At 34.6% G+C, this 27,807-nt stretch overlaps 1 protein-coding gene across 1 annotated transcript in view; it reads left to right on the top strand.

Moving 5' to 3' along the window:
- The window catches only part of EYS (eyes shut homolog), a 1,484,071-nt gene that overhangs the window by 913,303 nt on the left and 542,961 nt on the right, over nt 1–27,807 (top strand). Inside the window, 1 exon segment of the mRNA XM_034648271.1 lies at nt 12,760–12,910. Coding sequence (XP_034504162.1) covers nt 12,760–12,910 — 151 coding nt within the window.

The following is a 27,807-nucleotide window of genomic DNA, read 5'->3' as shown; positions in this document are numbered from 1 at the left end:
GGGAGGGGAGGGGAGGGAGGAAGGAAGGAAGGAAGGAAGGAAGGAAGGAAGGAAGGAAGGAAGGAAGGAATGCATTTACTGCTATACCCAGGTATAAAACCCAGGTTACTTGGTTTGTAGAAAAGGGAGACTAACCCACATAGTTGTGACTTTCTGCAGTTCCTTTCTTTTACAAAGCAGTTCAAATTGCACTTATGTTTTATATCTTTAGATCCTACAGGTCTTGAACTATAAAGCATTGTTTCAAACACAATAATGAGAAAATGTTTTTATTAACTATTTATTCTCCATTTGCTCTTCCATAAAATTTTTCTTAATCTGAAGGATTAGGACAGAAATCATATTCCAAAGATAATTTCTTTTAAAACTCTGTTACATATTACTTTTTAAAAAATTGTATGGTGAGTGTGTATATATGTATTTATATGCTTATACCATACAGTGATATTTAAAGTTATTTTTATCTAATTTTTAAAAACAATATATAAAAAAACAATTTGAAAACAACTTACATTTATGTAGCACTGAATCTGGCTTAACATCTCAGGTGAGGAATTAGAACCCATATTTCTCTTTCAGCACCAGGTATGTCAGGATATTCCAGCATCTCCATTTTGGTATTTTAAATATTATCTTGTGTGATAAATGATGAGACCTTTCTCTAAGAGTCAATTCCAATTTAAAGAACCCTTTAAGAATGAACTAGAGTTTGTGAATTTGGCTATATGCAGCCAATATAACTGAAAGCTAAAATTTTATGGTTCAAATCATCAGTTTTCATTTAAATTTTATTGTCCATCTTCAAGTTATCTGAAAGAATGGTCATAAGTATGATTTCTGAGTCGAAGTTGCTGCAATTTGAGACCCCGTAAATATAGATGTCATTGTGATGATGGATTTAATGCTATACTGGGTTTGCCTAAGTCTTCCCATAGCAGCTTTTGTCTGACTCCAAGTGATGGATGATGAAACCCAATTGCTCATGAAACTTTATTGTTCTGTGTAGGTATGTGTGTGTGTCCGTGCATGTATGTGTGTTTTTGATAGAAGTAAACATTCAACAGCCATTTTCAAATATATTATCCTTTGATTTCCATGAATTTCCTGTAACTCTGCATGACTAGTCTCTTGGGCACATGTACACCTTGCAGAGGTTCACCAACTGAACATCTGTATAATGGCTTGCCTCTCTATTTTTCCCCTTGGTGTATCAGAGGAAGGCAAAGAAAGCAGCATGGTTTTAGAATCAAGGATCAAGAAATCCCAGCTTTGGAGCCATTAGCAGTGGTTTTGGACAAGTTGTTTGGTCTGGTCAAGCTTCTGAATCCTGATTATCTCAGATGTTAAGTGGGGATAATAATAATGTTTACAATGTAAACAAGATAATATACAGAACACTCAATATATCTAATATGGGTAAGTAAGGAAAGGATGACTAATTTCACCTAGAATATATGGTGGCAATAAGTGTCTGGATGAGCTAGATCTCTGCATTTCAACAGACTTCCATTGAATAGTGTATTTTCCATAGTTCCTTAACATTGTTTTTCTTAGCTTAGTGTCATTTAAATAGCTTTTTGCTTTGCCTCAATAGTTTTCTAACTGTTGATGATAATATCTTTTCTATTACATTACTTAGCCCATTGTTTTATCAATATTCTACCAATATTAACCTTAGATCATACAGTCTGTTGTTTGATAAATGTATTTTTTTATTCACAACTATGTATAGTTTAAATCTAACTTTAGCCTAGAAAAACAAAAATTCTTTTGTATATATGATATATAAATATGACTATGGGCTTATCCATTTTGTGATCCAGAGTTAACAGTTAATTTAGAGCAGCTAGAATACTGATTACTTCGAAGACAGGAGTATAAAACTGCATACAGAGCATAAAAAGGGAGGGGGTGGTAAAGCAAGAGACTTACAGGTTAAAACACTTCCAGAGAAAAGGGTGAGTTTAAGATTATCTAACCTGGAATGAAAGAGAGAAACAAACTTCCAATTTAACAACAATCTGAACAAATAAAACATTATGGATTAGTTTTGTCGCCACAAAATCCCTACGTTGAAGTCCTAACCCCAAGTACCTTAGAATGTGATTGTATTTGGAGATACGGTCTTTATAGAAGTGCTTATGGTTCAGTGCAATTATATGGGTGGGCCCTAATCAAATATTACTGATGTCCTTACTTGTAGAGGAAGAGACACCAGAAATGTACGCACACACAGAAGAGGCCATGTGAGGATACAGGGAAAAAGCAACCAAGGCAAACTGAAGAGTGGGCTCTCAGGGCAAACCAAACATACTAACGCCTTGATCTTGGATTCCCAGCCCTTGATCTGTAGAAAAATAAGTTTTTGTTGTTTGTTTAAGCCTCCCAGTCAGTGGTATTTTGTTATGGTGGACCCAGGAGACTAAAACACCAAACAAAACCAATCAACCAAACAAAAAAACTAGAATTTATAGAGTGTCTGACTTTTTTTTTCTAATTGCTCAAGTTTTCTATTTGACAATCAAGAGATGTGTGGATTGATACACATCTTTACCATTAAACTTACCAATACATTACATTTATGGAGTAAAAAAAAATTAAGTAGTCTTGCCCATTTCTCTAATACTGTTTTCCTGCCAACATTCCCACACACGATTGTGCTCCAGAACCCCCAGGTTTTCTTTCAGTTTACCCAAGTCCCTCCTTCTGCCCTCTGGGGCTTTTGTATATGATGTTCCCTCTACCTAGCACATTCTTACCTCATTCTGCTGGTCTTCTGATAGATAGCTACTTATTTTTCAGAGTCCATCTCAAATCTTACTTTCTTGAGAATGTGTTCCCTGTCATCTCAGTTTAAATTAGCCCCCAACTCCTTTAAGCATTTTGATGCTTACTGTATGTTATCCTCTCTCTTGAGATTTGAATTACAAAAGATGGCACTAATGCCGATTTGTCAATCTTGTATCCTTGCATAGACTGTCTTGCCTGACACATAATAATATTGAAAAAAACCTGCATGACAAATTAAGAGTAAATGTCTCCTAGATAATAAGAGATGAAGCTGACAGTCAGAAGGAATTCTTTCTGACTCCAAAGTCCATGCTTTTCCTCTTTCTTCTTAAAAATGTGTGTATACATAATTTGAAACATATATATTACATTTGTATGTTTGTTTATATATTAAACAGTTTAGGAAAGGACCAGGAAACAGAAGTAACATAGATATTTCTAAAATGAAATTCAAGTGAGCAAACAACTTTTATGGTATCAGGTAGCTACAGTGCCTCATTTTCTCTCCCCCCCTCCAATAAAAGATGTGCAATACAGCAGAATAATCTGGAATCCCCAGTGACATTTCTTAAGGCAAATAGGCTTTATGCATAATTGTGGAACTGCAACTAAATTAAACTGAAAAATGCCCACCAATATGTTGAGCTCTGTGGAACTTAATTCTGTAACTAATCTGACTAGGGACCTACTCTCTAAATTCTCATAATGAAATCATTAGCACTCTTTGAAGTGTGATGTGCTGACCAACCCCATCACAGAATGTTAGGTATACACTTGCAGTGTAATCCATACACGAGCTGCCAATGTCTCTGAAACTCCAAGGGCAGATTTTTAGAGTTAGGAATGAAAGGAGGTCCTCTGAGGATGATTTCATCACCACATCACTTTATACGTTTCCATGTGCTTTTTGATCCTCCCCTTATTTCTCTGAATAAATGGATTTCCTCTATCACTTCCACTTCTGATATCTTCTTGAACTGTTTTGAAGGCAGTCACAATACACCCAAAAATTCTCTGAGGGATTGCCCATGCTAGAAATTAAGGTACCATTATATAAACTGTCTTTAAAACTAATCAGTTGTATTTCAAAATTGGTCTGCTGGTTTCCTTTATCCTTTTAATACTTCAGAAAAGTAAAATTTTAAAGACATATTTTATGAGTATTCAGAAATTAAGAATATAATATTTAAAATATTAAATTTATATAATTTTTCCAAATATAACATCTAAATGTGTGCTAAATTAACCTAATTTATGAAGTCTTATTAGTGTTCTTTTTCTAAAGTAGATATTTCATCCCAAGGAATTATGACTAAAGTGGCTAATTGCTCATAATGATAAAGATAATAATTGGATATATTGTTCCTGATTAAATTTAAACAGTGATCTTAGTATCTAATAATCTAATGTCTATTATATTAGTATTGAGTATTGTTTTACAGATCCTGAAATATTTAATTAGAACCACTATAGTTAATATAGGATATTAACCATATCACTGATATTTAATCTCAATCACAAAAGCAAGAATATATTTAAAAATCCATTTATCCAGGGGCACCCGGGTGGCTCATTTGGTTAAGCATCTGCCTTCGGCTCAGGTCATGATACCAGGGTCCTGGGATCCAGCCCCGGATCAGTCCCTCTCCCTCTTCCCCTGCCCCTCCTTGTGTTCTCTCTCTCACTCACTCTCTCAAATAAATAAATAAAATATTAAAAAATATGTATATATATATATATATATTTTTAAATCCATTTATCTAGTGCAAAGATCTGAAATTTTTAGCAGGAAACAGTCTTTCAGAAGAATCATGGCTCAGGTCATGATCTCAGGGTTGTGAGATCGATCCTGAGTGGGGCTCCATGTACTGGAGTCTGCTTGAGATTTTCTCTCTCTCTCTCTCTCCCTTCACCCATCTCCCTGCTCACACTCGCTCTCTCTAAAATAAATAATAAAATCTTTTAAAAAATTTTGTCAAGATTCCAAAAGAAAAATCAACTAGCATAATACTTAGTGTAGAACTAGCCAGAAAACAACTCAATTGCATGGTATCGTCAGTAGTAAATTCGGAGCTTTAAGCTATTCTTTGCTCAGCTGCCCATAATTGTTAGAAAATCTGACTGTGGCCCAATGAATGCCAACAGTTACTTTGCCAGTAGAAAGCCCCATGGGCGGAGGGATAATCCTATCCTAACATGGAGACCAGGGCCAGTGTGTGGTCACAGTGGAAGTGGCATCTAAGAACCTGGCAGCTTGTGGGCTTTCTGACCATGACAAAGCTGCTGCCTTAGAATCACACTTGTTAAGGGAATAGTTGATGTATTTCTAGGAACACAATTGATGCTGTAAACTAAAATGTAAAGCCAATGCCTTAGTTTTATTAAAAATCAAAGATGGACAAATCATAACTCTGCCAATTGAGAGGTTATTTTTTCACTGGAGAGACTAAGCAGTCATATAACAAGAGAAAACACTACATAATTGAATGCAAAAATGAATAGCACACTGTTGGTGGTATTAGATGGTGAAGAGATCATTAAGACTGCAAATATTAGTAACATTTTAGGTAATAAGTGAAGCTTAAGTAAGCTCTTAATTATGAGCAGCATTTAAATAGATAGAAGAGAAACGTTGGCAGGTGGAAGGAACAATGCTATCTAAATATAACAGAAAATTCCTGTTGTGGAGCTGTCAGAGATAGATAAATAAGAGCCTAAATTGGAGGGGTGGGTGCTTGAATTCCGGATGAAAATTTTTAGACTTAATTTTTTTGGCAGTAAATTGAGGAGTTGAACTTAATTTTTTCAAAGATGTGATCAGGAGTGGAAGCTGGGAGCAATCCATGTACCCTGCGGAAACTACTTGAATAAATATTATAAGAACCAAATCCACCTTCATCAACAGAAATATCCCCTATTTATTTAATCCCTTTTAAAATCAATTTTTAGAGGGAATTAATGAATTTCTTATAAGCTAAGTGCATATAAAATTCCCCTAGATATCAGGGGTAATTTGATCAGATAAATAATTGTGTATTGACATCAAATATACAAATTGATGTCTGTCTTTTATTTCTGTTTGTGAGACTAGACAGCTTAGGGGTTTAAATTCTCCTTATAGTTATTTTGAATTTATAGTAATTTCTTTATATTTATGGCTGATTAAGTAAATTAATGATGTTTTCAATGTGAGTGTGATAAGCAGTTAAGGAGAATACACACATGTTCAGGTTCTATGGTAAGGTTTAATCACTGCCAATTAAAAATGCTTTCTTAAATATAAGGTAGAAATCAGTAAGTTCAAGGGGCGCCTGGGTGGCACAGCGGTTGAGCATCTGCCTTCGGCTCAGGGTGTGATCCCGGTGTTATGGGATCGAGCCCCACGTCAGGCTCCTCCGCTGTGAGCCTGCTTCTTCCTCTCCCACTCCCCCTGCTTGTGTTCCTTCTCTCGCTGGCTGTCTCTATCTCTGTCGAATAAATAAATAAAATCTTAAAAAAAAAAAAAAGAAAGAAATCAGTAAGTTCTAAACCGTGACTTTTATAATGCTCAAGAATAATTAGAAAGTTAATGTCCAACATAATGAAATTTTACTATTTGCTGCCTTTTTGATTGTTTATTTATAAGATTGGCCTATTCCATGTATTCCCTCTAGTCTTTGCTAAGACATGTGAAAGCTTAGAAATTGTTGCTGTACGATGTTAGGCATGCAAATAATAAAACAGTAGGTCACCCACGTCTCTATTGTGTTCAGCATAGTTATTTGACCTTTCCTGGCATCTACCCTGAATACTTAAGCATAATGAATAGAATATATGGCACACTAAACTTTTCTTTCAAGTTCTAATTAGTGGAGAGTTGTTAATGATTACTATTATGTGAATACAAATGACAGATATGAGCAATCACTACAAGTTTGGGAGAAGAACAATTAAAGGTAGTTCAAACACCAGGAGTCTTGAATAGAGTTCTCTATGTATTTATAATTACGCAAAAAAAATTATTCTACTCATTTGACCTTTAAAGCACCCTGTGTGCTGATTTTAGAGAAAGCATTAAAAAGCCTTGATGGAAAAATTTCACACTGCATGGTGTGCTAGGCAAACTGTATCATCAGCAAATGCTAAACAATAATGCTTAAGACTGTTTTCTTACGTTCAGTCAATTCCTGTTAGATTCAGTCGGACACAATCAGAATAGCATTGCCTCCACTCTAATGAGCCTAAGGGGAAAGATATGACTGCTGTTAAAAAGTGTATCTCTTGAATAAAATAACAATCCTGCTAGATGAAATATTAGAATTGCATTTTTGGCAAAGAAAACATGATGGTCTACATTGTTATAATGGAGGTGTACTTACTTTCATCTTTCTTCAGCTTAGCTGCCAGATCTCTGGAATATGTGTATGAGAAAAGATAATATGCCATCCTTGTATTCATTTACAGTGGGTAATTTATTTCAGAAATGATAATAGCTTTGAAAACAAGAATAACCCAATGCAGAATTTTAAGTATGAAAGAAAAATTCCCATACTTATCCAAAGGTGAAAGCCTACAGAATTAGTACATAGGTAATAAGTGTTCTTGATGGTGAAGCAGTTTACCCTTTGTGACAGTGACTAGAAATTATACAACAATAATAAAAGCCATAATAAATTTTAGAGAAAAGCCTCAAATGTGATATTATAAATAATTAATCTCCTACTATGATATATGAATCTTTCCCTGATACTTTGAGTTCTTCTGTTTATTTATTCAGATCAGAGGTCATGGCAAGTCTATAGCTGAAAGTTGATAATCAAAGCCAATTGCCTGATCCATTACTATTCATGCAGAATACCTTTTTAAGGAACTAAATTCTGTGTGGCTTACACTAATTAAGAGAGACATGTCTTGAGATTTTAACAAAAACTATTATCAGGTCCAGATCCAATTAAAGAATCAAATTCCATACTCAGTTAACATTAATACTGCTTCACTGATGTGATTATAAGATAATATAAAAGATCTTCCTATACATCAGGTCAAATAATTATCTCTGGACTCTCAGCACTGTAGGTACCAAAATCTGTATTAGTCAGGACATTACCAGGAAAAGACCCAGCAGAAGACATATATTAAGAGATTTATTTTAAGGAATTGGCTTATGTGATTGTGGGGTCTGACTGGATAAGTACAAAGTCTGAGGGGCAGGCCTGCAGACTGGAAATCTCTGGGTGGGACCTAATGCTGCAAACCACAGGTGGAATTTCTTCTTCAAGGAACCTTCAGTTTTGCTCTTCAAAGCCTTCCAATTTATTGGATGAAGTCTACTCACATTATGGAGAATAATCTTTACTTAAAGTCAGCTGCTTGTAGATGTTAACCGTATCTACAAAATACCTTCCCAGCAATACCTAGATTAGTGTTTGAATAACGGGAGACTATAGTCTATAGCTAAGTTGCCACATAAAACTAACCATCACAGACAGTAAATTGAGAACAATTTTTGAAGAAAATGAATATATAAATACTGAGAAAGCTTGGGGCGCCTGGGTGGCTCAGTCGTTAAGTGTCTGCCTTCGGCTCAGGGCGTGATCCTGGGTCCTGGGATCGAGTCCCACATCAGGCTCCTCCACTGGGAGCCTGCTTCTTCGTCTCCCACTCCCCTGCTTGTGTTCCCGCTCTCGCTGGCTGTCTCTGTCTCTGTCAAATAGATAGATAGATAGATAGATAGATAGATAGATAGATAGATAGATAGATATTGAGAAAGCTCATATACTGCATGTTAACTTCTAGTTATTTTACTAAGAAAATAAATTGTTGTGTGTATTAAGATGTATGAAATAGCCATATATTGTAGTTTTACAGAAAAGGATGAAAAAACCGAAAAAGATGCCCAAATACCCAATGGTTGGACATTTTAGAAATAAAGTACAAATATACAAACAATTGCCATACATTCATTAAAATTAATAGTGTGGAATAATATTAAAACACATAGATGTTTTGTTATATTAAATTAACAAAAAAGGCATACTCTGAGTTTATATATTACATTCTCAACTTTGGGGAACATTTTATCATGATATGAAAGTTTTAAATTGCAATACAATAATAATAGTTCTTTCTGGTAAATGCAGGTTATTGTGCTTTTCCTTTTTTATATTTTCAGCATTTTATGAAATATTTTCTAATAAATATAATTAGAAAGAATAAAGTATATGCTATCTTCAAAAGAAAAATGCTGTCGTCATTAAGCACCTATTTTATTTCACACAGTGTCTTGTAAAACTGATCATTATTCAACACATACTGTAGTGTTTGCCACATACAAGGCCCTGTTGTAGGTTTGAGGATACAGGAGTAACATAATAAATGCCTCTCTTTCCACATGCTGTTGACATTGTAGTGAATCAACTATAATCTCAGTAGAGAATAACATGTTCCACATGCTCAAAGTAGAGAAGCTTAAAGATCTGGTATTGAACTGAGCTCTCATTCTCTGCTATAGGCAGACAAAGCCTAAAACTCTACCTTATTCATTTCCCTTCCAGCTTTCACCATTTCTCAAAATCTCACATCTGTGATATCTATTATTCTTCCCTCTTCCTACAATAATCATCTTAATCACACAGGGGCCAATTTCCGAATATTTCTACTCTGCATTTGTGTGTAGTCTGTACTGCAAAACTTAGAACCATTGTGTATTAATATGTACTGTATGTCACATTTTCTCATTTTTATTTTCTAGTCAGATCCATAAGAATAAAACCACAGTTGAATATGGACTAAGTGCAGATATTTAAATGAAGAAAAAAAGAGAAAATGTTTTCATTAGAATAAAATATTCTAATTTATAATGTAAATACATAAATACATATGTATACATATTTTAGATACAAAATTTAATGGAGTAAATTTCAAACATCTTAGTGGCTTTAATTCAGTGATTCATGAATTACAGAGTATTCAGTCTAGCAGATAGAAAGGAGCTCTGAAGAGCTATGCAAGGCAAGGGATTTTATAGGCAAAAGGGAATAGAGACAGGAAATTATACCAGGCCAAAAAAAAAAAAAAGTTTATTTACCTTTTTCATAGGGGATGGCAGGGAATTATCATGCAGATTACCTAACTAATGTTAATCAGGTATTTCCTAATTGGTTGGTTTAAAGTTCCTTTACTGGGTGCCCTGAAACTGTAATTAAGTCTTGGTTTGGTGATGTGGGGGCTTAGCATAAATTAACCCATTTTGGGTCTGTTGTCTTCAAAAATTAGATGTCAGATAAATTATAATGAGTTTATGTTGCTTCTGTAGCCAGGGAAAAAAACAATAGAAAGTATGTATACATATCTATATATCTATATCTATATCTATATCTATATCTATATATTTAAGTTACCTTTTCAGTTGTTATAACCAAAGGCCAAATAAATATGTTTGACAGTTTAATGGGTTTCATTTGCTTAATGAAATATGGGAAAAGAGTTCATTAACAGAGAATTAGTGAATAATTATTATTGCTATTTTAGTATCACAAAGCAGTACAAATTGTTTTTCCAAACATTAAAATTTAAAGATTGATTGGAGTAAAAGTAGTTGTGCTTTTTATTTTTATCATTTAATGAATAACTTCCTAGAAGCTGTATCCTCCCTAAGATATTTTTAAGAGTTTAATTGAAAGAAGTAATTAACCCAGAAAGCTTCTAGTTTGCTGCTAAATACAGAACCCAAGAATATCAAATGGGTTCTAAAATTGTTCAACACATTTTTTCTCTCAAGTTCTTAATATACAGAACAGCATTATCTTTTCAAAAACTTTCCAAACTTTCTTTATCAAAGCATTAATATTGTCTCCATGGCTATACCTGGTCTTAGCTTTATTAAATTTGTATCATGATATAGATAGAAGGAGGACGCAAAAAAAATCTCCAACTACTTTTCTAAGAAAAAAATGCACATGCATCATACACATGATTTATTTCATTGTTCCTGTCCTTTACTCACTACGGAAGTGCCTTAATGTGTGTATATTTGTGTGTGTGTATGTATTCAAATATCTAGAACAGACTTTCTGGGGTCATGAAAACTTTACGAAAACGACCATATGCTGGGCTATGCAGCCTAAGTGAATAAATTTCAAGAATTAGAAGCAAACAGAATATTCTTTGAATAAGCTTGATTGAACTTTTATAATATTTTATAATACAAAATAACCAGAAATCCCTGTACAGTTCTGAGTAATTCTTGGACCAACAACAACATCAAAAAATCACAAAAGAAATTAGAAAATAGTTTGAATAGATGATGAAAAGGAACTTTTTGTATATAGCTAAATTTATTCTTAGAAAGAAGTTTATACTCTTGAGATCATGTATTAAACACCCTAGAAGCAGGAGAGTTATAAATTAAGCCTAAAGAAAGTGAAAAGGAGAAAATCATAAAAATAAGAGCAGAAGTTAATGGAGTAGAAAACAAACCTAGAATGACAACTATCAACAGTGCCAAAAGTGTGTTCTTTGAAATGTACTACTCCTTACCAAGATTGATCTGAAAAACAAATAAAATGAGAAAAGGCACAAATGGCCAATATCACAAGAAAGACAGATAGCATTAGAGTCCCAACATCAATTATATTTTATTGGCAATAATATTTGGCATAAATATATTTATGCAAATATTTTTGATAAATAAAATATTTTATGCCAATAATTTTGAAAATTCTGATTAAATGAAAATGTTTCAGGAAAAAAGCACAATTTAATAAAATGGACATAATACACATTATGATAATGCATTGATGAAATACATTGCATCCATACTTAATACCTTCCTCAAAGAAAACTCCAAGCCCAAGTGACTGTACTAGCGAATTCTACCACATATTGAAAGGTACATATAATGTCAATATTACATAAACTTTCTGAAATAACATAAGAACAGCATAATCTTGATACCAAAATGTTATGAGAACAGTACAAGCCAGGAAGTTTGAGGGCACTCTGTTTAACATATATATCCTTTAAAATATATCCTGTGTTTCATAAAATCAACATATGTTACAACCAAGTAGACATGTTTCAGGAATGCATTCAAACATTCAAAAAACAGTGAACATACATAATTCATCACAATAAAGAGAAAAAAGGGAAAAAATGATATTTGATAATCTCATTCAAAAAGCTGAACAAAGTAAGAGGATTTATAGTACAACTATCTGGATTTAAGAAAAAGTATCGATATTTCAGGCAATGTGATGTTGGTGCAGGGGTAGAAATAACGGACCAATAAAACAGAGTGCCTAGAAACACACACACACAGACACAAGCACACACACACACACGTACACTTCTTTTTTTTTTTTTTTTTTTTTTTTTTTTTTTTTATTTATTCTACAGAGATAGAGACAGCCAGCGAGAAAGGGAACACAAGCAGGGGGAGTGGGAGAGGAAGAAGCAGGCTCACAGCAGAAGAGCCTGATGTGGGGCTCGATCCCATAACGCTGGAATCACGCCCTGAGCCGAAGGCAGACGCTTAACCGCTGTGCCACCCAGGCGCCCCACACACGCACACTTCTATAGGCAAAGGTATATTGTACACAGGATAGCCATATTTAAACCTGATTCTTTACAATATTTTTCACTCACACAGAAAATTTAACAATGTAAAAATCTCAAGTAGAATGTTGCACTCAAATGTCATTTTAGTCATGATGAGAATGATCTATTTATTATCAGGATTTATTTATTTCATTAAGTGATTGCCATGATTTGTTTTGTCTGTCAAAATTTAACTTTGTATTTATGTACTTAAAACATTAAAGGTTTCTAATTTAGAACAGATTAATCTCCTTCTGGCTTTGTTGGTTTTATGGTGAGATAATCTATTTACTTAAATCTTTCTTCTTTTGTTAATAGCTTAATTAATTGGTCACACAAATGTTTATACAACACATGCTAAAACGATAATTTTTTTTTCCTAAGTGGTTGCAGGCAAGAATTTGATCCATGTAGAGCTGAAATGACTATTCTAGGGAGGACCATAAAAGCAAGTGAATCTATCAATCACGTATCCGGAAAACCCTTGCCAGAATTGGGACCTGTCTTTATTGGTGGATTTCCATATCTTCATGGTGCAAGCCAGGTATTTCTGTCGATATTTTAAAATATATTGTGGGGTACCTAGGTGGCTCAGTTGCTTAAGCATCTGACTCTTGATGTCGGCTCAGGTCTTGACCTCAGGGTCGTGAGTTCAAGCTGTGCATTGGGCTCCACACTGGAGCCCAATATATATATAATGTCATTTTATGAAAAAGAAAAATTGGAGAACTTTAGAAAATTTTCCTGGTTAGTGGAGCATGGTTTCAAAAAGAAATTTTAAGCAATTCTACTAACATATGTGACTTCATCTATCCTCCCAAAGTATACTAAAAGTTTACTGTTCTCATTACACAGAATCGCTCTGTTGTCAGGCTGGTTTTCCATCTTATGGCTATACATGTGCATTATATTTCATGATAATATTAAGCATATGGGCTTTTGTTCACTCCTATGCTGGTGATTTCACTGGATTTATGAGTGGGTTGACTTAAGAACACACCACAAATCTGATCTGAGAAATGGAACTGGAAGACCATTCCCAGTCTCCACTTCATATGGGGTTACTAAAATGTAAAAACATTCTCTACAGAGCTTTGTGCATATGCCAACGCAATCTCTAAATTTCCATTTAGATAATTAGCTTATTGTCTTCATTATTAACCTATATTTTTGGATAAGAGCTTACATGCTGACTTAAATTATTGATTATTGGCTCCATTTTATGTTATTACAGAGAATTACTTTAAAAATTTAAGGTTGCTTGTTAATTGTACCAATGACTTATTACATTTATGAATCTTTCCTCTTACTATATTTACCATTGTTCTTTACATATTTGAACATACTGTTTTTATTATTGGAAATCTAAAATGCTCTTATTTCAAAGCCCCACAATTAATATAAATTGGGTGCAAATCTCACAATATTATAAACGTTATGGCTATTTTACATAGGCTAAAAAATTTCAAAGCAGATATACATAAAGAACAAAAGTCACTTGCATAGTTGATGTGACATATATGCTTTTAATGAAATAAAGGGAATTCTGTCTGTAAGCATGCAGACATTATTTTAAATTCAGCTTTACTCCATTAAACTTTTATGACTTTTTCTACAGTAATGTACTTCACTGACTTTTTCCTAAGTAAACAAGCCTGTAAGCTCTATAGGAGTAGAAAATGTCTGTTTTGTTTACCTTTTTATATCTCAAGGAAAGGATAGTTTCTGTCACATGGTAGGTGCTCGATAAACATCTGGTAAATGTATGATCAATTAAAGAGTGGATGAAAGGATTCCCTTACATTAATTAATCATCAGTCATTTATATTTGGATTGGTTTCTTATTTCACAGTTTATATGTATTTACCAAGTAAAGGATGAGTTTTCATACAGAATTTAATTTTTATGGGCATACATTAATTAAATGCAAGTTCTCAAAACTCAAGGAGCTAATACTCTGTTGAGATACAGAAATGTCTTGGTAAATTTAGGTATTTAGTCTAATAGAAATATGAAAATATACAGGTGGAGTGCAGAAGAATAGAAAAGGAAGCCTCTTAGTCTCCCTGGGAAAATAAGGGAATTTGTAGTTAGGCATAGATGTGAGGGATGACCAAGTGTCTACAAGGTAAATAATACATAGACTATCATTCTGGGCAGATGAAACATCACACACACAGGCTTAGGTAATGGAAGGACCTAGGAGAGGGGGAGTGGGAGTAGAAATAACTCATTATTGTGGAGGTGTGGAGTTTGATGTGAATTGAGCAGGAGGAAAACTCGATGTTGGAAAGGTGAGCAGAAGCCTGAGCATAATGGATCCTGTATAAAATATGCAATATATATATTAATACTGGTGCCTATAGGAGCCATTTATGAAGTTTGAACAAGGAGTGATCTGATGTAGCTTTCTTTCTGATAGCAACTGAAGCATAGGATTAGAGGGGCTTAGACTATAGGTCAAGAATTGATAAAGTTAGGAATAATATGAAATGCAAATATAAATGTTAATATTAAAAGGAATAATTAAATAAGTGGTGTTGTGACAATAAGGGTGAGGGGATGACTATGAAAGCTATTGAACTTGTAAATAATTATAGGGAAAAAATTGAAAAATTGGAATTTTGGTAACCGGTTTGGCTTATGTAAATAGAAAATTTATAGTGTCTTACTTCAGATGGGGACTAGATTATTTATGAGGATGGCAAGTTCATTTTGCATTTACATTAGTTATGGGCAGGGATAATTTTCAAATATTTGCCCTGGTTTGCCATGACCACTAATTAATTCTTTAGTCCATTGCATCAGTACATTCCTGAGGCATATCATCTTGCCAGTGGGACATTGTGATATAGAGTAAGTTATTTGAAATATGAGCCTTGAGTTCTTAAGTGATCCTGACAGTATGGCTATGGAGTCTTTATACAGGTGATAGTGGGAGCCACAATCACTGATTGGATTGATTTTGTAGGATGAGACAAGAGAGAGTTAATGATTGGGGATCAGCAGTCAAGAGGTGATCTAAAGAAGAAGGGCACCCAAAAGTGGTTAAATAGTAGAGAAATTGGTGTTGGGACAAGGAGAAAGAATATTGTCACAAAAACCAAAAACAGAATTTCCAAACAGAGTATACATATGTTCAACACCAAAACTACAAAACATCAACCGGCAGTTTCAGGAGAACAATAAGAATAGAAAAAAAAAAAGGTAACTTTTTGAGGAAGAATAAATGGAATGGCAAAAGCAGCAGACAGTTGATTACTTTTTCTAGAAGTCTGTTAATAAAAAGAGAAAGGTGGTTTATCTAGGGTAGGACTGAGTGTTAAAGTAGAATTGCAGAAACAGATAATAATAATTGACTATATTCTAAAGATTTTTTCCTCCCAAAACCTTTTTCGAAAGGATTGGCATTAATTATAAGGGATTATCTCAATAAACACGTGGCACTCATTTTGGGATGTAGAACAACTGGACATTTGTCACAATCAGATTTAGGGGATTTTCAGCGTGTAGACCAGGGAAGTTTCCTGGAAATTAAAAGGACTGCCTACTAAGCAGGCTTCCCCTCCTCATTAAATATGCTGTATTTGAAACATTTATCAGTCAGAAAGATTTTATGATTTTTTTCTTTTCTTATAGATGTCACAGTAACTGTGTATGTGTGTGGCATTCACTTATACTTCTATGTACTAAATGATTGATGCAAGCAAAATATAAAATGTATCTATATGGTAATACCTAAAGGGAAATCATATGATGAATCAGAAAACAGAAAGAAAAAGCAACTTTGTGAGCCTGTTTCTATGAAGTAAGCCCCTTTAAATGTCTAAGTATCATGCAGGTTCTGACTATCTAATTATTGTGTTCTGATTAAGAGCTGCTGTTTAAGCACAGTGGGTTGTCAGTACTCAGAAAATTAAAAACAACAGGTTTGCAATGTAAAACACAAAGAAAGAACTATAGTCGAGTCCTCAAGCCAATAAGTGCTAAGTTACACTTACTCTCTCACCTCTTAGTTTCCAGTAATGTCTTTTTGTACTGGCCAGAACCTTTCCACGTAATAAGAGCTCCTAATCCAATGTGTATATACTGACAGGTTGTTTAATGCTTCCCTTAACAAAAACACACAGAGCTCAGTAGGGAAGAGAGAATGAAACAGTTAGGCACTTTCAATTTTGTGCCTGTAGTGTGGAAAAATTCTGGGTCCCCTGAGGACTGTAAATGATAACTTCCAGAGTCCGAGAGTAAATGCCCCCTCTCTGGTGGTAGGAAAACACTCTCCTTGGTAGTGCTTTAATTGTTTTCTACTTTTCAGCCCTTACCCTCCTGCTTTTGAGTCTAAGTCGCTTAAGGACACCAAGCCTTAATTCTTTAACAAATGCAGGCCAAGTTACAATGGTACCAACTATTGTCTTTGCTAAATATAAAAGGAAATGAGGTAATTATCCAGATATATATTATTGTTAATCCATTAGTGGATTTTTTCTTTCTACAAAAGTTAATAACATAAAATATGTTCTGTGAAGATGCTAGTTCTTCTTTTTCACATTCAAGTCAATCACTAATATTAAAAACAGAATTTATGATAGCATATACTCTTATACAGGATAGGAATTTTTGAGGAATCCATGACTAACTTAATTCATTTGGGCCACCATAACAAAAATACCAAAGAATGGGTGACTTAAACAGCAAACATTTATTTTTCACAATTAGGAAGGGTGGGAAGTCCAAAATCATGGTGCTGACAGATTGCAGTCTGGTGAGGGCTCCTTTTCTGGTTCGTAGACAGCTGTCTTCCGCTACATCTTCATATTGGCAGAAGGAATGAGAGAGCTCTCTGGGATCTCTTTTATAAGGGCACTAATCCCATTCATGAGGGATCCACCCTCATAACCTGATCACCTCCCAAAGGCTTCACCTCCTAATACCAGCATATTGGGGATTAGGATTTTAACATGAATTTTAGGGGGACACAAACTTTCAGTTCATAACAGTGAATTGATTCAAGAACCTATTCATTTTAACTTTTAATTAAATTTTTAATTTCAACATAATAGAGGAATTCAATAATTATTAAAATTGTAAATGAATCCTTTGAGAAAACAAGAACACTTTGATAAAACAAGTATTATCTACTTTATATATGTTTAAAACATTGATTTATGTATTCAGTAATTAATCTGCTACAAATCTATTCACTTTTACAAAAAGCCTGTCAATCATCTGCCATAAAAATCTTTTAGCCAAAAAAGTTACTGTTAAATTAATAATCTAACACATAAAGGCAGAATTCTCCTTTGGAAGTTGTGATTGATTCCTGAGGAACAAAGGGAAAAAATCACCTCAGTTGGCTGTATTTCCCTTTCTGTTAGAATATTTTGGTAGCTTGTATTACTCATCATGGTTCATTATAAATTTAAAGAGGAAATGACACCTCAGTAATACATAAATAATCTATGTATTTGTTTATTTTTATGGTAGACTTTTAGAGGATGCTTATCCACCTTTTTGAGCTCTTCCAAGATCCTTGTTATATGAATACAAGGTAATCAGTCAGAAATAAATGGAAACACACCATTGAAAATAATTTTCAAAAGATGACCACATTCAACCCTGTTGGGTTATGTACATGGTGAAAAACAAAAAAGCCATTAATCTCCACCTTTACCTTATTTTCTGTCCATTTGATGTTAAAAAGAAAATCACTCTACAATAAGCAAAAGTCTTTTAAATAAGCATTTACATAACCTGTATCTCTGATAAGCATAAGCAAAATAATAGAGACATCAGAGTTTCAATGCAACATTTCAAAATCCATATCTTCTTCTAGAGGTTATACGTTAAGTCATTCATTTATTCATTTGGCCAGTCTGTAGGACTAGCATTTAGGCTCTTAGTTATTTATTTTGCCATCAGTGGCATTTGGCTACAAATCAACAAAGTATCAGATGGTGACCAGCCCAAAGAGAATTATTTCTCATTCCTTGCACATGTAAGAATCCCTTTTAATTTATTCCCATGCAAGGGCCTGCCTTTCTTAAGCAGTAATCTACTGTGGACTGAGCCTCACTCATTTGTACAGCAAAAACTGGCTCCTACTCAACATAAAGACAGATTCTCCTCCCACAGTTCCACCTTTCTCTACCAACTGCTCTTCCATTTCTTGCTCTGACCCATATTTTTATCACTTTTGTCTCTATTTCCTGATATCCTTGGAAAACTCTGCCAGGAGTTTGGGAGGGCCTATTGCTGAGTCTGTCCCTACTCCAGATCCTTTCTTAATCTGTATGTTTCCAACATTTTAAGGATCTCTCTTGAATTCCTCCATTTGTGTTGCTTCTGGTTTTGAAAATTTCCCCATATATTTAATCATAGTTCCTTTTATTTAAGAACACTGGCTTATATTTACCACTGTATCTACCTCACCCTAATCATTTCATCTGATTAGCAAATGTAGAAAAAAATACACACAGGTCTGCACGTATGAACCTATGAAGTAGTCAGAAGGAGATATCAAGCATGAGTCTAAGGCTTCTGGCGGCTTAAGCAACAAAATGGGGGTCCCATTACTAAGATGAGGAAAACTAGGGAGAACGGATTTGGGGGGCAATGAGGAGATGATTAGATTAGACACTTCAAGTTTGAGGTATCTGTGAGGCTTGCAGAGGAGTTACCGAGGTAAAACTTGTGTTCGTGACTCAGGGAATTCTCAGCATGTAGTATTTAAATACATGTGACCAGATGAGATAACCTCAGGGGAGAATGAGAATTAGAAGAGAAGAACCAGACAAAGTCCTGGAGAAAACTGAGAAGGTAATTAAGTATCTGAACACAAAGTAGGCAGAGGAGTTAAGAGCACAACCAGGAAAATGTGCTGTTGTTATAGCAGGCATTAGAAGGACAGAAGAAGAAATATCAGGCTTCCAGAAAGAGGAGCTGTTTAGTCCTGCGAAAGTTGGATCTACAAAGAATAAGGGCTGAAAATCATCTACTAGGTTTTCTGACATGGAGATCACTGATAAACTTGTAAGAGAAAGGACTCCCTCTTTTTAAGTTCATGATGGTGAATAAGGGAATATCATCAGCATTCTGTTAAGAATCAGTTTTCCCTTGGCAAAGCAGGGAGAATCTAGGTGGACATTTGCTTCCTATTATAACAAGCATGGAAATTGCAACTGCAGGGGGACAGTTCAGTTTGTTTTTAATCTGCATTGTAAATCCTTCTAGTATCACCTGTAAAGTGGAAGATGTTCACGTCCTAAACAACAAAAATGTCTAGTTTAAGGATGTACACTAGTGAAATTCTTATACTTGAATACAAGGAGACATGCTGCCTCATGTAACTGGAATCATTTAGTACTTGTCTTTCTGTGCCTGGCTTCCTTCACTTAGCATAATGTCCTCTGGTCCATCCATGTTGTCACTTATTACGGAATTTCCATTTTAAATTTTTTAATTTATTTTTTAAAAGATTTTATTTATTTGACAGAGAGATAAGAAAGCACAAGCAGGGGAACCAGCAGAGGGAGAGGGAGAAGCAGGCTCCCTGCTGAAATAATGGAACTGAAAATTCTTCAGTGCACTTATGATTTTCAGTTCCATTATTTCTGTTTCATAGTTTTTTAAAATATATTATCTTTGTTGAAATTACCATTTTGTTCATTGACTGTTCTCTAAACATTGGTGAGAGTTAATTTTAAGTCTCTGTCAGGTAATTCATATAACTCTATTTCATTAGGGTCAGTTTCTGGAATTTTATCATGTTCCTTTTTTTGGAACATCTTTGCTTGGTTCTTCATTTTTCTTGACTCTCTATGTTGGTGTCTGCACATTAGGAAAACCAGGTACCTCCATTCTTTACAGACTTACCTCATACAGGAGAAGACTCCTACCAGTCAGTCTGGCCAGAGATTCTAGGGACCTCTACCAACTCTTTCCCTCCCCAGAGAAAAGCAGGAAACTATGGTTTTGTCTGCTTGACCTTTGTTGAGTCAGTGGGAGAGCTATGGCATATACCAGCCCAAGCCACTGTTTCCATTCTCCCCTGGGCAACTGGGCTTACCAGAGATTCAAGACTAATGACACAGATGCTCGTTTTTTAGGCAGCTCCAGAGAAGTTGAGGTGCTGGATGCCCACAACAACTCTTTCCTTCATCAGGGGAAAATTGAGAGCTAAGTTTTGTTGTTGTTGTTGTTGTTGTTGTTGTTTGTTATTTATCTGCTCACTCTGTACTAAGCAAGGGAAGGATTAATGGCATCTACCAGCCTAAGCTACCATCTCCATTCTCCCTATAGTTGTTAGACTGGTGGTCCCATCAAAGCTCCAAGACTCAGAAGACGGAAGCCAGACCTCTGGGGAACCCCTTCAGAAATGTGGAGTATTGAACATGCAAATCAATCCTTTCCTCCTCTGGCTGAAGCAAGGAGCTAGGTGTCTCTTCCTCGTTGTATACACTATGCTAAAGGCAGCATCTCCCTGAGAGAGTATCCAGAATCTCCTTACCAGCTTCAGTGAGTCTGGTTTTACCTTTTCCTAGAGCCTTCAGTTAGTTTCTGATTTCTCAGAAAGGGAACTGATATATGAATTGTTGCTCAGTCAGTGTGTTTGTGGGAGAAAGCAGACTCTGGGGCTTCCTTCTTTGACATCTTGCTGACATCACTCCTCTGATTTTATATTTTCCCTAAAATGTGTTAAGTAGTAATATTTTACTAAAATTGCTTTTAAATTAATATCAAAGAGTTCTGAAACTTTTTTATTGAATAAATATATGATATTCAGCTTTAAGAAATATTGGTATTGAACTTGGAAAGAGGTGAGGTTTTTAAATGAGGAGGAAACCAGGTAGGGCCATATGGCTCCCAAAGTCAATTCTACATGAGGTGACCATTCACTGGAATCCCAACCACAAATCAACATAGTTTTATTCTATTAACAAGTTCATGTCTTAGGCACATATATATTAAGCACACACCATAGTTCTTTGATACTCACGCCAAACTTTCTCTTTGTTCACAAAAAGCATGACAACTATAATGTAATGCTCTCTAACCTCTCCAGGAGCAACAACAAAAAAATGTTGCAGATTGGCAAATACTCCAACATGGAGGAAAAAATATTTATCTTATACATATCTGTACGCTCTTTCAGAAAACAACTTAGATTGGTGGAAAAAATACCAGACCAAATAAGAACACTTGATTTTCAGTCATGTCTACCAAAAAATAATGAGTTTTTACATTGTTGACCATTACTTGAAATGCCTGTGCCTCAAACTAGCCATCTATAGATGATGAACTTGGATTACATTATTTTTAAAAGTCTAATTCAATTCAAAATTCTGTGGTTCTAATGCTATATACTAACCATTATATATATTATATGTTATATGTATTACATATCATATACTTTGTGTAACATATATCATATACTATTATGTTACTGCTATTTAATATTACTAACATTATTTAATATTTATTTAATATTTATTATTTAATTATATTTTATATATTACTAAATAATGTATGTAATATACTCCTTACTCAGTATGGATTACACAGATATTCTTTATATTAAGATATTATCACAGTCACAAATTGTGTGCTCACCTAAGATCATTTCACCTCACTTTCATATAATATCCCTGAGGACACCTCTTGAGAGACTCCCATCTGGCATTCCTTCTGTTCCTGCCTAAATTTAAATTTATTTGTAAAAGGTCTCAAAGACTTTTCATTTGAAAACTAACAAATCATTAAACCTTCACAATAACACATCTCATGTTCATAGTTTAAACTCTGAAAAAAGAAAAAAACAGATGACAGTTGAGATAAATGAATATATATTCACTTTTTTTTCCCTGTGTTAATAGATTTATTAAAATTGGAGTGCTTCCATGTTCCCTTGCACGTGGTTCAGGGGCAATGGTAAAGTAAAGCGAGAAGTAATCTAGTTTTTGTTAGTTAGGGAATTCTAGTAATACATATAATTTTAAAACCCTGTTTAATTTTGCAGCATAATCTATGTAACTTAATAGCAAGTGGAATAAAATCAATTTTTGGCTTACATTCTTTGGGGATATTAATTTGGGAGATAGTTTTCAGTGAAATTTAAGAAATTAAGGCCAATTTAGCCAAAGGCTGGAGAACAGAGCCCTCAGGTGAATGATCTCACAAAAATCATAAGGTGAAATTTAAGGAGGCTGAGACTTGGGAAAATAAGTGAAGCATGAATTCAGAGAATTTACAACATAATCCATAAAGATGAAAATGAAGTGCTTCATAAAGTCAATTGTAAAATGTTACATAATACAAAGTTATTAAAACTGTCTTTATCAGTGACTACACCAGCTCCTTTCAAAGACAAAAAGTGCACAGCGTCTAGTTACATGGCATGATAAGAAAAACAGTTTTCTGATGATTAAGAACCAACTCTGTTAGTGCTAAGACTTTGTGAATATATTGCCTTTGAGGCATGTTCGTTTTCTCCGTGGTATAAGATCTTTCTTAGAAATCAGTGACATTACTACTAGCATTGATTCAGAAGAGGTAGGAGAGCTCCGGGATTAAGAATTGGAGCTCTGGAGCTGAATCCTCGCTCCCCTGCTTCATAGCCATGGACCTTACGCAAGCCACTTACCCTTTCTTGGCTTCTTTGTCTTCATTTGCAGAATGGAAGTGCCACCATTTTAGGATTGTAATAAGAAAGATTGAGATATTTCATAGTGTGCATTAAATAAATGTTATCCTTTGCTATTATTTTATTTTGAGTTTCTTTTCAACATTGAAGTTTAATTCTGTCTTGTTCTAAATAAACACAAGAAATTCTTTTTGAAGTTATTTCTAGTCCCATGTGTTCCACTCTGGAAATAAAAGTTTTGAGATTGATTGTGATGCACAAATGGATGTTATGAAATATTTAATTTCAGTCCATATGCTAAATAATTTCTTAAGTACTTAGTATAAATGTAATTACCTTTTTGTTTTTCTTATGTTCACTGTATGCTTTATTTTTGCAGCAATTGCTTAACAAAAGTTATCAATGAAAATGCAGTTTCCTGTTATTTAAAACAGTGTAAATTATCTATCTTCCAGAACAAGAAAGGAGAAATTATTTTCGGCAGTTCCATGAAGTCTTGTTCTTCACTGTCACTCTTTTTTTTTTTTTTTAATTTTTTTATTTATTTATAAGACAGAGATAGAGACAGCCAGCGAGAGAGGGAACACAAGCAGGGGGAGTGGGAGAGGAAGAAGCAGGCTCATAGCAGAGGAGCCTGACGTGGGGCTCGATCCCATAACGCTGGGATCACGCCCTGAGCCGAAGGCAGACGCTTAACCGCTCTGCCACCCAGGCGCCCCTCTTCACTGTCACTCTTGTCACTGACTGTTCCTCAGGCTCCAGTACCTTATCTGTTAGTCTTTATCACTGATATGAGGAATCATATCATCTATATAACTTAAACGAACATTCATTTCATTTCTTCAGCAAGTAAGCAAGCATTCTGAAACATGGGTTTTTTTTTGTTTGTTTGTTTTTTGGGTTTTTTTTTTGCTAGGATATACTCCGAGTTCATTATAAATATTAGTTTATTGGGTCCTTATAACAACTTTGTAGATAGACACTTATCTGTATTTTACAGCTGAGGAAATTGAAGCACAGTGAAATTAATCAACTTGCTTGGGGACACACAGTTGGGGAGTGGTGGAATCATGATTGTATTTGAACCCAGGCAGTGCAGCTCCAAAATCCACTATATTGTGTGATCTCGCTTACTATGGTATTACAAAGGAGAAACCTAGTCTGATATATCAGGGATGTGTAGAAGTAGGATCACTTTGGAAAATGTTTCTTCCCCAAAAAAATCTGTATAAAGTATCTTCCCTTATAAAACAATAGTCTTTATCATAGTAGTTAATAGTTACTGAGCACTTTCTCTTTGTATAGTGCTCTATAGCTGTTCATACTTGCTATCTCATTTTATACTTTTAGTAGCTCTTTGAAGTAGATAATATTACTAATTCCATTTCATAGATGAGGGAATTGAGGCATGCAGCTGTTGAATGGCCTGATTTTGGTTACACAGCTATTGAGTGGTAAGGACAAAATTTAAGCTCGTGCTTTTATTTTATTTTATTTTTATTTTTTTTTAATAATTTTTATTTTGTAGCTCGTGCTTTAAACATGTAATGCTCCTTTACTACAAGTAACAATGTCAGACACCTTTTACCAGCCCACATTGTTCTTGGTTTGTTTTAATACCTAACTTCTAATGTAATACCTGACTTAAAATTCAAGAAACATTTTATACTATTAATGAATGAAAATTCTGGCCTAATGTGCTTTTCTGGGTTCAACCAACTTCTGGGACCTCCATTTAAGTCCATTTATACCCTGAAAATCATCTTAATTCATTAGTATGTTTTAGATGAGGTAACAGCAAGGAGAAATAGAGCAAAAATGTATTCTTTTATTTATCCAGAAAAAGCCTATCTAATTATATGTATCTATCCACCCATTTACTCATCTGTCCACCCATCGATCCGTCCATCCATCTAGAGAGTATCTACTGTGTGTTAGGTATTGTGCTGTGCTGGTTTATTCACTGTTGAGTAATCGATAAAGTTCTGTTTTTGTGGATCTTATGCAGTAATGAAAATATTCACAAAACCTCTCTGTACCTTCATGGGGTCAGTGTTTTCTTGGCAACAGAAATGAGTCGCTCTTTTTGAGTAAGGGTATGTATGGTTTATTACTAAATAAAACATAGGAAGGGACCATTCAGGAAAAATAAATGATTGCAGACGTACTTCAGAGATATTGCTGGTCCGGTTCCAGACTATCACAATAAAGCAAATATCACAATAAAATGAGTCAAATGAACTTTTTGTTCTTCAGTTCATATAAAAGTTATGTTTATACTATAGTCTATTAAGTGTGCAACGCCATTATGTTTGAAAGAACCGTGTATGTATCTTTATGCTAACCATGATCTGAGGTTGCAAGTCATAGTCACTAATCACAGATCACCCTGACAAATATAATAATAATGAAAAAGTTTGAAATATTGCAAGATTTACCAGAATGTGACACAGAGACATGGAGTGAGCAAATGCTATTAGAAAAATGGTGCTGATAGACTTGCTTGATTCAGGTTGCCATAAACCTTCAATTTATAAAAAAACAATATCTGAAGTTCAATAAAGTGAAACACGATAAACTGAGGTATGCCTATACTTGCCAACTAATTAGATGCCCCTCTGTAAGAAGAGATAAAATTGGTTTGAATGATTTTAAAAGACTTGGAGATGAAAACTAGTGTGAAAAGTTTGAAATACTGAGTTAAACATGTTTACACAGGCTATTTTGTTTTGCTTTTTCTCTGAAAAACTGCTCATTCTTTATTATGCTGATGTTTATTTTAATGTTCAAGCAGAAGGATACAGCATGTAGCATTTCTGAAAATTATTTCACCACATTCTTTATTTTGAGGAATATCAGCGAATAGCGTCATCAAATGATAGTGGTATTCTGAAAATGCTAAATTTTAAACTAGAAAACATATTTTAAAATCTTCATATAGCTTATTCCATATGGAAAGTGCAAAATCCATATGTGTATGAGCAGTCAACCTGCCCTTCTCATACCTGACAAAGGGCATTCATTCATCTATCACCCATTTCTGGAACATGAATTACATACCACTGTGCTAGAGACTAGGCAAATGAAATGCTAAAACATCATCTTTGCTATGAATAATCACATCAGCAAAAACTGTATCAGCATATCTCTTACAAAAACCAAAAGAAACAATCTTCTCAGTGTTAAATTCATTGGCACCAGCTAAGATTCTCTTTGACAAGCATTATCCAAGCAAAACCAGTCACTATGGAACAGTCATGTTCAGCCTCCATCTAGGAAATCACTGAAGGAATATTTCAAATACTCTACATTTAACTCTTTCCAATGAAACTTTAAATTTATAATTTTAAGTTTCCTGATAGTCTGTCTCATTGAAGGAGTGAAAAAGAAGAAAGCAAAATTAATTCTAGTAGTCCATTTTTTTTAGCCCAGCATGTCATTTCAAAATGTAATCCACATGAAAATATTATTAATAGGATACATTACATGCTTTTTCTTCATAATAAATCTTTGAAATCTTGTGTTTCTTATGTCTCAGCTCAGACTAGTCATATTTCAAGTGTTATAGCTGCATGTGGTATTGAACAGAGCAGCTCCATAACAAAACTACTCAGCGTTATGATAAGCTATTTCACATTGCATTTGTCTGGCCTTTGGATGTAGCACTATTTGTTCATTCATTCTTCAGCAAATGTTTATTGTGCTTTTACTCTTTGTCAAATGATGTGCATACACTAAGAACACAACATGTACAAAAGTTTCTAAGTTTTAAATAAATTACATTAGCAGATATATGGGAGTGTATTTGGGAGAAGAGCAGAGGACTGTGGCTCAGGTAGGAGAGGGCCTAATAGTTTAGAGGGAAAAAAAGTCTCAATTTGAACAGGGAAATGAGAGTTAAAGGGGAGGAAACAGATTTTATAAATATTTGGATTAAAATCAATAAGACATGTAACCGTTAGATTTAAGTTGAAATAGTGTGTAAAGTCAAGGACAACAGCCAAGTTTCTATTCTGGGCTGATTAGGTAGCTGAGAAAACCAGCCCTGAGGTAGAAAATATTTAAGGCAAGCAAGGCGAAGGGAAAGACGATGAATTCACTTTTGTACCTATGAATCTGAAATGCCTCAAGGAGTATCAGGTCAGGATTTCCACGAGACAATGGATGAAGCTCCAAAGTTACATCTGACTGGTTTTGTGCTATAATCAAACCAATGAGAGGGAATGAGATTACCCAAAGAGAGTACAGAATTCTAAAACCACCTTTGAGAAAACAAAGTGGCTCAAGTTCCCACATCTTTTTCTAGAAGTCATTGGTATTCTTAGTATATCTCCACAGGGCTGACAGAGGAGTCTTTCTCAGATGGCATACCATTGACTTGTTTCAGATTCTTCAGCCTCCTTTCTTACTGGTTTGTAAACACAGACTTTATCTGAGACCTCCATTTGCCTGAGGTTTCATATTCATCCACAGGATTGTGGTTCTATGTAGTTGCATCAAGAACCCATTTGTCCTGTGCTTTGTTGTATGTCTCTAACTCTGCCTGGAAGATCCCCTCTAATTGTCTGTACCCAGCGAGCTCCTTTTGTCCTGTCCTCTAGTTCCCCAAGGCAGCTTTCCCTGACAGTGAAGTCTGAGTTAATTTCCCTTAATAGAATTCCATAACAACCTGTATTTATGTCTGTTCTAGCATTTCTCATCTTGTTTTTACTGCAGTCATGACTTTGTCTTCTGTCTTCTGCCTCTGTGGTACATACTTTTGGAAAGTATGTTATATACTTCTCTTGTTTATTTGCTTTTTA

This window comes from Ailuropoda melanoleuca, chromosome 19 (genome assembly GCF_002007445.2).
Source record: "Ailuropoda melanoleuca isolate Jingjing chromosome 19, ASM200744v2, whole genome shotgun sequence".
NCBI classification, from domain to species: domain Eukaryota; kingdom Metazoa; phylum Chordata; class Mammalia; order Carnivora; family Ursidae; genus Ailuropoda; species Ailuropoda melanoleuca.
The sequence above is the reverse complement of the archived record's forward strand: the minus strand, read 5'-3'. Positions and strand labels throughout refer to the sequence as shown.